The sequence below is a fragment of the Macaca mulatta genome, chromosome 16 (assembly GCF_049350105.2).
Source record: "Macaca mulatta isolate MMU2019108-1 chromosome 16, T2T-MMU8v2.0, whole genome shotgun sequence".
Taxonomy (NCBI): domain Eukaryota; kingdom Metazoa; phylum Chordata; class Mammalia; order Primates; family Cercopithecidae; genus Macaca; species Macaca mulatta.
In genome coordinates, this window is record NC_133421.1 from 8,488,055 (window position 1) to 8,497,907 (window position 9,853).

A 9,853-nucleotide genomic window follows, 5' to 3' on the forward strand; every position below is an offset into this window, starting at 1 on the left:
CGTCACGTGACTTCACAGATTTGGTCACGTGACATGCCAGCTCCTTCCATTCCCGTCTGCGGGGGGAGGGGGACCAAGAAACCGGAGACCCTCGCTCTTCCAATACTCACGCCCTAGCTACAGAGGTCAAGAAGGGCTTCCCCAGGAGCTGTTTCGGTTTCGGACGGCGCCGTTTCCCGCGAAAGTCCTGAGAAGAGTCCAGCCTTGTCCTCCTGCCGCCCCCAGGCGGGATGGTTGAGGCCGGGGCCACGCCCCCTCTGCACCCCTCCGAGGGCATCCTGGGCTTTCTCCCACCGCTTTCCTCGCCCGCTTGCACCTCGGCGATCCCCGACTCCCTTCTTCATGGCGTCGCTCCTGTGCTGTGGGCCGAAGCTGGCCGCCTGCGGCATCGTCCTTAGCGCCTGGGGAGTGATCATGTTGGTGAGGGGACTCCCCAGCAAGGATCGGAGAGGGCCTGAGGGGCTCCGGGGTAGGAGGGTTGGGAGGCAAGGAAACTCTGGGCCGCAGGCAGGCCGGAGGGGCCGGGGATCTACAGGCCCCGAAGAAGGAGACAGACTGAAATTGAAAAATGGGAACTGTTCGAGACCAGCCTGACCAACATGGTGAAACCCCGTCTCTACTAAAAATACAAAAATTAGCCGGCGTGGTGGCGCGCGCCTGTAATCCCCGCCACTAAAGGAGGTTGAGGCAGGAGAATCGCTTGAACCCGGGAGGCGGAGGGTGCAGTGAGCCGAGATCGCGCCACTGCACTCCAGCCTGGGCGACAGAGCGAGACTCCGTCCCAAAAGAAAAAGAAAAAAGGGAACTGGAGCAAAGGGCCCTGGAGTGGGAGGAGCTGGGGCTGGTAAATGTGGAGACCCTTCAAGGTAGGATAAACAAGAGCGGGGTTCCTGAGAGATGCTTGAGTTGAATGGAGGACATTGGGGGGAAAGAGAGCTTGTTCCAGAAATGGGTAGCTGGGCCTTGTTTTCCCAGTAATCCACCCACCGCCACTTCAAGAAGAAATGATACGAAGAAGTGCCGATTCTCCCTCCCCTCTTGCGCACTGTCCCGTGACGATGACGCCTCCAGGGAGGACGATAATCTGGGTTCCTGGGAGAGAAGGCTTGGTCACTATTCCTACCCTTGCCTCGGCCACTTGTCTCAATGTCACCACCTCACGCCCTGTTCCAGGTGGCTGAGTCCGAATCCAGTAACCACCACCTCGTTTTGGTTCATCTTAGGCACGGGTGTGGTAGCAACATTAGAAATGGGAGGGGTTTACGAAGTGAACTTGAGGTCAGGTGCCTGAATTCAACAACCTACCCATTCCCCTTTTCCAGATAATGCTCGGAATATTTTTCAATGTCCATTCCGCTGTGTTGATTGAGGACGTTCCCTTCACAGAGAAAGATTTTGAGTAAGTATTCGGGTGGGGGAGGCGGGCTGGGATCAGGTGGGAGGTGGCGAGGTCAGATTACGTCTGGGAGGTCGGGTGCTTGGGGCCCCTAGGTTAGGGAACAGGGAGAGGAGAGCTGCTTTCTTGAGAATGTGGTTAGGAGCTAGGGAGTCAGACCTCAGCGGCCATTCCAAACCCACCACTTTAGGTGTGGCCTCTTTACGTATTTTACTTTTCTGAGCCTCTCAGTCCACCTCTGCAAAATGGCTGCTATGACAGATCTCACCCCATAGGATTGTCAAGAAGATTGAATAAAGTAATACACGTAACAGCGCCTAGACAGGTGCTGGGCACATACTGCTCAGCAAACGTTGGCTGCTATTAACGTTTGACACCTTTGCTTCATTCCCACCCCCAGGAATGGCCCCCAGAACATATACAACCTTTACGAGCAAGTCAGCTACAACTGTTTCATCGCCGCGGGCCTTTACCTCCTCCTCGGAGGCTTCTCTTTCTGCCAAGTTCGGCTCAATAAGCGCAAGGAATACATGGTGCGCTAGGGCCCGGGCGCCCTTCCCCGCTCCAGCCCCTCCTCTATTTAAAGACTCCCTGCACCGCGTCACCCGGGTCGCGTCCCACCCTTGCCGGCACCCTCTGCGGGACTGAGTTTCCCGGGCGAGAGACTGAATCTCTTCTTCTCCCATCTCTGGCATCCGGCCCCCGTGGAGAGGGCTGAGGCTGGGGGGCTGTTCCGTCTCTCCACCCTTCGCTGTGTCCCGTATCTCAATAAAGAGAATCTGCTCTCTTATGCCCTGTGTCTGTGCTTCAGTGGGGGCGAGCACGGGGCTGAGGCTGGAGGTCGGCCTCTGCCTGGGGAGTCCCGACCCCTGAGCGGAAGTGGAGTGAAGTGGTGCGGAAGTGAGGCGAAGGCTTCCCCCTTGGCCTGGGCGCGCCAAGCTGTCGAAGCGACTGCATCTGATGGGGCGGGGAGCCACAGGGTTGAGCCTATCCGCTGCGGGAAGGGCGGGACTTCCTGCGCGGGGGCCTGAGCCGCTCCGTCTCCCTGCTCTCCGTGGTCCCGGCTCGCGTGTAGCGGCGGCGGCGGCGTCTCCGTGAGGAGGCGCGCGGGGCCATGACGTCAGCGTCCACAAAGGTTCGACCTCCCCCGCGGACAGCGCTCCCTGGCGGCCACGGGAGGGCGGGCCCCCCACTTGGCTCGTGGCTCTTCCGCCCCGGGCGGGGGGCGGGGGGCGGGCGGGAGCCGAGCCTGGGGTGGGGCTAGGGGCTCCAGGCGGGACGGGGAGGGCGGGCGCCGGCCCCCCGTGACGCTGCCCCGCCCCCAGGTCGGAGAGATCTTCTCGGCGGCCGGCGCCGCCTTCACGAAGCTCGGGGAGCTGACGATGCAGCTGCATCCTGTGGCCGACTCTTCCCCTGCGGGGTACGTGAGCCCGGACTGGGACGTGGACGCTGAGAGCGGGCGCTTGGACTCGGTCACAGACACGGACCCTCTCTAGCACAGGGACAGACGTTAGTTTCCCTTTGTGCCTGGCACAGCACAGAGTAGGTGTTAATAAATGATCGTTGGATGAGGGAATGAATGACAGATAAAAATACAGACAGGCCTATGGCCCAGACTCCTATTTCACAGTTCTCCCTGCTGCGAACGGGTCGACCACAAACCACCGCCACTCCCAACCACCCCAGTTCATGGAATTCCCCCAGACGGCTGCAGGCTGTTGGTGGGTCTGTTTGAAAAGCCCTTCTTGGCGAGTTGGTTTCAGTGTGCTGTGTACAGCAGCCGGTTAACGTTCATGGTGGAAAGGGGTGTCTAAGGTGGAGGTGGTTGTGATTTCTTGTGATTGGGGTCCTCCAGGTTCCCGCAGGGCCCTCAAGAGCTTCCCGCCCGTCCCCCGCCCCTATGGAGGACCTCTTTATGCATCCGTGGAAGGGGTCCCAGAAGTCGGAAGGAGGCGGCTGGTTGACTGTGGGATGCATAGCCTGTGGGCTGGCTCCACACCCCCCCTCCCATTTTTGCTATCCCCCCTCTCCCCTTCTGACAGTGCGAAGTGGACGGAGACGGAAATAGAGATGCTGAGGGCTGCTGTGAAGCGATTTGGGGACGATCTTAATCACATCAGCTGTGTCATCAAGGAACGGACAGTGTGAGGGAGGGTGGCTGCCAGAAAAGGGCGGGTGGGCAGCCTTCTTCCTCCTTACCCAAGGTTCCATCGTCCTCAGAACTCCTTTCCAGCTCAGCTGCTTCCCTACTTTGTCACTAGTTTTTTAGAATGCCCTTGAGAACTGAAAGAACAGAATTGTCACAGTTGGTCAGAAGTTCCTAAAATGCTGTGGTAGTCCTTCCAAGAATGTGAATTTAGGTTGCCTGAGATGCTCAGTTATTGTATTTGATGATGGAAGTCCCCTGGTTATTTATATAAATTTTGGGGGACTCCACTGCAGTGTTTCCAGGGATATGGTGATCCTGAACTAGTTGATCAGTAAATCCCAATCCACCTGTAAATCACCAAGCCTTACCCGATGTCTCTCCCGGAAGAGAATGAGGAGATGGGCCTTTCCCACTACTCATCTCAGGGACTCCACTCTCCACATTCCACCCACCCTGAGTGAGTGTAAAACTTTGGGAAAGTGAGAACCCTCCCAATGGGTTGGGGCCCCGACCTGGATTCTTTTCAAGGGACTCCCAGAACCCCTTCACCTCCCCTCCCTTCTTCTGTTAGTCTCTCTGATGACTCCTTTCCTAACCTCTTCTCTCTTTTCTTCAGGGCTCAGATAAAGGCCACTGTGAAACGCAAGGTATATGAAGATTCTGGCATCCCCCTTCCAGCTGAGTCACCCAAGAAAGGGCCCAAGAAGGTGGCATCTGGTGTCTTATCACCTCCTCCAGCTGCCCCTCCTCCCAGCAGCTCCAGTGTCCCCGAGGCCGGGGGTCCCCCCATAAAGAAACAGAAGGCCGGTGAGGGCTGTGGACTTGCTACCTAGGGGTTAAAAGTCCATCTGAGGTTCAGTGAGAGAATTGGGCCTGGGTCAAAGAAGGGTCAAGCTCTCTTCCTGTCCCTGTGGAGGTTCCCAGAGAGGGGCAGAGGGGAGGGGAGGCACGAAGCTTTGGGAAGCTCGGGGCTGGGGGAGAGGCCGTCAGGGGAACCTAGAACCTAGCTTATGCCCCCTTCCCAGATGTGACACTCAGTGCTCTGAACGACTCCGACGCCAACAGTGACCTGGTGGATATTGAAGGGCTAGGAGAAACTCCTCCAGCTAAGAAACTCAACTTCGACCAGGGTAGGAGTCCTCCTCCTCCCACACAGCTGACAGGGTGGGAGAGAAAGGGCTCACCTGGATGGCAGGGCACGGTCTCCGCAGGGGCCCCTCCCTCGTACAGGGGTTTCGGAAGAGAAGGTGCTCTCATACACAGCGCAGGGCATTGGGTCAGTACGTAGCAGGGTGTTTCAGGGAGCTGGGAGTGGCCTCGGAAGCACACTGGGGGCTCGCTCCATCTCGGCCCATTTTACTTCCTGTTCCAGACAGCCTGACCCTGGATTCTGGCCTTCTCATGACCTCTGCTGATCCTCCTCTCCTCTCCTGCTGAGCCTTCCACCTCTGACCTCTCACTGTTCACGCTGGACCTGTGGATCTCCTGGGACTCCGAGCAAGGCCTGCACGAGAGAGGGCTGAAAGGCTGCTGGGGCTGCCACCTCGCTGTGCCCGCATAAGCATCTGCCCCCGACCCCCTTGACCTTCATCTGATGGACATTTTTATACAGAAAACAATAAAGATTTCCCTCTCAGCTTCGTGCTGTCTGCTTAACATTATTAGCAGGAGAGGGCTGTTCCCTCTTCTCTCCTCGGCCCGTGGGGGCTCAGCCCCTCCTCGGTAGTTTTCACCACCCTGCCTGGAGCAGCACAGCCAATATTGGCAGACTTGCTTCCCTGTGCCAATATTTCTGTGCTGCTAGAGCCAGGGAAGCTGGGTGTGGGTAACAAAGACCCCACTTTGTTCTCTTGAGGCAGAACGTGCTCCCAGGGTCTCTGGCCGTCAGTATTCTTGAAACTCTCCTGGAGATTTTAGAGGGGTGCTTACATACCCCACCCTCTCCTTCCCCACCTGGCAAGAAGTTTGTCACAAGGCCCCAGATGTTTTTTTGTGTCACTTCTCCAGGATGGCCTCCCAGGGCCAAGCCTCGGCGGTGCCTCCCCCACCCTCGCTCTAACACCACAGTGTGGTTTGGACGTGGCCACAGTGCCGTACAAACCACAGTGTGCTGCTGGGGCGGGAGCAGGACCGGGGTGGGCTGAGAGGAAGAGAGCACACAGCAGTGCCGGGAAGACCCCAGCACCGCCTCCAGGAGCGGGGGGATAGAGAAGCCTTAAAAGGCAAACATGGCCCCCAAAAACGTTTGGGAGGAACCAGGGACGGACTGAGCAGGCAACTGGAAGGTGATGGACCACAGGGATGAGCTCATAGTATAGGAAGACTGGACCATCTTCCCTTTGTAGGAACTCAGCTCAGGGGATCCCTAGGGTGGGGTCAGAGGCAAAAGAAATAGGCAATGACTGGGGGGACCAACACACTGCCTCCTGTCTCAGCAAGGGCAGGGACCCAAGGTTTCCTGTGTCCGTCCTTCCTCTCCCGGGGTCAGAACCCAAGAGAAAAGCAAGGAGAGACAGAGGGCCAAGGCCAGCAGGGTTGGGAGTTGGCAGTCCAGAGGTGGTGGGGCCGGAACATGGCTGGGAGAGGGGGGCCGGAAGTCGCCCTGGGCCCTGGGCCTGCCACAAGATGGAGGCCAAAGGCAGGAAATGGAGACCAGGGGGAAGGGGAGCAGCAGAGACCAGGAAGAGGGCCATCTGGACCTGGGGGGCCAGGTATTCAACCCCCAGTGCTGTTCCCACTCCCCAGGGCCCCCCAGGACCCGAGCTGGCCCCCACAGCCACGTCCATCAGTCCATCCACCAGGCCAGGGCAGGCGGGCCCACCCCAGGGAGCCACGTTTAAGCTGAGACAAACATGGCTCTCCCCACCCCCAACTCCAGGCCTTCCCTCAGCCCTTTCCTCCTGTCCAAGACTTGATTTTTTAAAAATACCCCTCGGAAAGCAAAATCCAAGGACCAAAATCCCTTCTGCAAATCAAAATATGACCCTCTAAAATCCAGAAGTTATCTTCTCATATCCCATCGCATCTTTTACCACCCCCTCTTCCGACACACCCCCCAAAACTCTTAGCAATCTGAAAGATCTAAGGTGGTGTATGTAAGCAGTCTTTTTAGGCCCCCGAAGATGCCAGAGCCCTCCCGGACACCCCTATCTGTCCTCCATCAAATCTTGCCAAGGCCGCCTGCTCCTCCACCACCCTCCATAGCCCCCAAGCTAACAGTTGCCCCCAGCTCCCACCTCGGCAGAGCCTTTGTGGGGGGTGAAAGAGAAATTAAACACTATCCTAACGGCTGGGGATGTTGGGGGGCTCTCTGGTCTCAGCCTTTGGTTTCCGTCTGGGGGACTGCAGTTTAGGGGTGTAAGAGAAAGCCTCTCCAATCATCCCCCCAATTCCAAGACTGACAAAGCCAACCCCACCCCAGCACGCACCTCCAAACCTCCCCCCCAACCGCCACGTCTCTCCTGAAAACAGAGGACACTTCCCTCCCCACTTACCTCAGCTACTCTCCCCTGAGATCCTGGTCCCCTATTTTGAAAAGAGCAAAATTTAGGGTGCATCCCTCACATTTGGGGTGCAGGAGAAAGGAACCGCCCCAGTCGCATCGCTGGCCTCCTTCCTCTCGGCTGGCTCAGGGACTGGGGAGTGCCCTGGGGAGGGGGCACCCCCACAAGAGAGCTCAGGAGGGGTTCCTCCACTCCCAGTCAGAATTGGGGACACCCCCCCAAAACCCGTCCCAGCCCATCCGTCTCCAACTCGGCGGGAGAGGCAGCTGCAATGCCCCAGTCAGATTCACCCAACACTACATTCCTCACCCCATCTAGAGGGGTCCCAGGGTCCCCAAAAAATCCCAAAAAAATCTAGGATGTTGGGAGAACGGTCCTGGACTAGCTCCCCAAATTTGGGGTCCTCAGATACCCCCGTTTTTTCAGGAAAATTCCGTCTTTTGCCTGCCTCCCGCCAGCCCTGCTCTGTCCCGATGCCAATTTTGGAAGTCACTCCCTCCTTCCTCCTCCCCGTCTCTCCAGGCCCCCCCCACCGCTCGGGGGCTAGGGTCCAGGACACCTGGCTTCCAGACCGGGGGGAAGCACTCCTCAAAGGGCTAGGGGCCAGGAGGTCAAGCTCATTGCCCCTGTCTTAAGGAAGCAGGAAAGCCCGTTCCTCCCTTCCCCTCCCCCCTGGCTGGTCTCCGTGGTGGTTTAGGAAAGCCTGGAGGATTGGAATCTGCCATTGCTGTTGCACAGGCAGTTTTTTTTTCTTGGGTTGGGGGGGTGGGCGGTGGGAGGGAGAGAGGGGAGGAGAGCCGAAGAGAGAAGGGACCCAGGCGCGAAGAGCTGGCCTGGCTTACCCTGTAGCCCCGGCTGCCGTGGGGAACCCCTCCCCCCCATCTCACCCACACTCTCAGTCCTCTGTCTGCTTTCTGTTTGGGGCTCATCCTAGAAAATCAGGGTACAAGAATCACCTCCTTGTACCCCACCAGCACCCCTCCTTGCCACACTTCCAACAGCACTGCCCTCGTCAGGGGTGTCCACTTTGTGAAGGGACACCCCGTTTTCCTCCAACTTCCCCCAAACTAAGGGGTGTTCCCTTAAGAAATTGGGATTCAGAGCCTGAAACCGCCTTTTCTCCCTCACTTCTCCCTCAAGCCACATAATAGTAAAAGGAGATACCACACCCTTTCCAAGTTTCTCCCTTCAAATCCTGGGCTTATTTGGGGGTTCACTAAAGAAACTTCTCAAATCTGGGGTGAGAGGGTACTATAAGCAAAAGACATCCCAAACCAGGGTCCCAATTACGTGAACCCCCAAATCAGTCTCACCTTATGATTATCCCTTAGCTTCACCAAAAGCATCCAGAGTGACAAAACACCCCCAAAATAAGGACACCCCAGAACTTTAGTCTCCTGTCCTCGCGGCCCTCACCTTGTTTCTCCCCCAGGGAAAAAGCTTCTTGGGTATCCATAGATACACTGGAATACCCCACGTCTTTCCACTTTGTGGAACATGAGTTTCCACAAGACCCAAATACAAAAGTTTGCTCCCCCCTCCCCAGACCCCCAATCACAGATAGCCTCGAACTTGCTCCCAGCTTCCTATAATGTTCCACCTCAAACTAATTTTTAAAACTCCAAATTGAACTTCTTATCCCCCAAATCTAATCTGAGCCTTGAAACGTAGATGGCACCCCAAAATAGACTGCACCCCCAAATCGGCATGAGTACTTTGGTTCTGCTGATAGTCCAAAATGACACAGATGAGCACAATCTCCAAATTGTGGGTGTCAGAACCCGCAGAACTAATGTAGCTTCAAAGTCAGCCCCATACCTGAAACTTACCATATAGGCCTCAAAGGCTGAATGCAGCCACCGGTGCTCACAATCAAATCAACACCCCATAATAAACAGGCACCCCACAACTGACCAAATAATACTCCATCCTGATGCCAAAGGGAGCCCTTAGTCTAATTCTCATCTCCAGGCTGGGCAGAGACCTAAATAACCCTCACATGTCAAAGCCACCTCATCGTCACCTCATCGTCCTGAATTTCCCAATTCCCGGTTTCTCAGCTGTTCTTTCATGCATTCAAATAAAGACACACTCCGGTCTGAAGGCGAGGGCCCCCGGCCTGATATCTAGCCTCATGGACCATGGCCGGTCAATCCTGGCCGACTGTACACTCTTCCCAGCCCAAATCCGGGGAGCTTCTGCCTTGCAGCTGGATTCAGCTCTAGCACCCCTTCTCCAAATGAGCTTTGCCTTGCCTCCCCGCAATGTCTCCCGAAACAAAATATGAGGGTGTGATCCATGCCCATCTCTCAGATCAGGGACTTCAAATTAGGGTTGTTAAGCCCCCTCCTGCCCTCTCTCCCTTCTCCTCGTTTTCCCTTCTCTTGTTTACCCCACCCAATTTTAATATTAATGTGCAATTAAAAGTCACCTCCAAAGACATCTGGGTAGCAGTGTCTAGCTTAATTCGAAAAGAAACCCGGAGTTCCCAGGCTCAGGTCCCCCTTCTTGTCGCACCCATTCCCCTGGCTCCTGAAGCCCACGATTTCTCACCTCAGGTAGGAACCCCAGCCTGAGGAGAAAGTCCCCTCGGTCCCCTAACTCTAGCTCCCTCCGCCCAACCCTAGTCCCCTCCTAGGAGACAGAGGTGCAAAATAAACCCGCGCAAACGGGAGGAGGCTAAAGGTTTCAGCCGCCCAGACCGAATGGATCCTGCGCCCGGGTCTGAGCGCACCCCCGGCCGGGTGGAGACGAGGGGCGAGGCGAGGCCAGTGCTCGGCCGCCCCCTCGTGGAAGGAGCCGCAC

The 9,853-nt window shown here is 56.8% G+C and overlaps 2 protein-coding genes, 1 long non-coding RNA gene and 2 other non-coding genes across 9 annotated transcripts; 2 read left to right on the top strand and 3 right to left on the bottom strand.

Moving 5' to 3' along the window:
- Positions 1-75: 75 nt before the first annotated feature.
- RNASEK (ribonuclease K) lies at positions 76-2,212 on the top strand. The gene is given in 3 exon segments (NM_001194804.1): positions 76-420; positions 1,323-1,399; positions 1,797-2,212. Coding segments are annotated over 3 exon segments (297 nt in total). The 5' UTR covers positions 76-342; the 3' UTR covers positions 1,939-2,212.
- A 177-nt stretch (positions 2,213-2,389) lies between these two features.
- On the top strand, positions 2,390-5,185 carry C16H17orf49 (chromosome 16 C17orf49 homolog). Of its 5 annotated transcripts, none has more exons than NM_001194282.1 (6): positions 2,390-2,531; positions 2,722-2,816; positions 3,439-3,540; positions 4,162-4,352; positions 4,571-4,675; positions 4,918-5,185. In NM_001194282.1, exons 1-6 carry the CDS (start codon positions 2,511-2,513, stop codon positions 4,980-4,982), a joined length of 579 nt encoding a protein of 192 aa, NP_001181211.1. In that variant the 5' UTR covers positions 2,390-2,510; the 3' UTR covers positions 4,983-5,185. The 5 variants fall into 5 exon arrangements, with proteins under 5 accessions (NP_001181211.1, XP_077825420.1, XP_077825422.1 ...); XM_077969294.1 differs by having other exon boundaries at positions 2,470-2,531; positions 4,922-5,181; XM_077969296.1 differs by lacking the exon at positions 4,571-4,675 and having other exon boundaries at positions 2,470-2,531; positions 4,918-5,181.
- LOC106993873 (uncharacterized) lies at positions 3,483-7,321 on the bottom strand. Its single transcript, XR_001440248.3, has 3 exons — positions 7,040-7,321; positions 4,730-5,049; positions 3,483-3,679 (listed from the first exon to the last, which is right to left on the bottom strand). It is a non-coding gene; the product is annotated as an uncharacterized LOC106993873 (long non-coding RNA).
- Positions 5,276-5,362, bottom strand: MIR195 (microRNA mir-195). The gene has a single exon (NR_032439.1). It is a non-coding gene; the product is annotated as a microRNA mir-195 (primary transcript).
- Positions 5,573-5,684, bottom strand: MIR497 (microRNA mir-497). Its single transcript, NR_032549.1, has one exon. It is a non-coding gene; the product is annotated as a microRNA mir-497 (primary transcript).
- Positions 7,322-9,853: the final 2,532 nt, after the last annotated feature.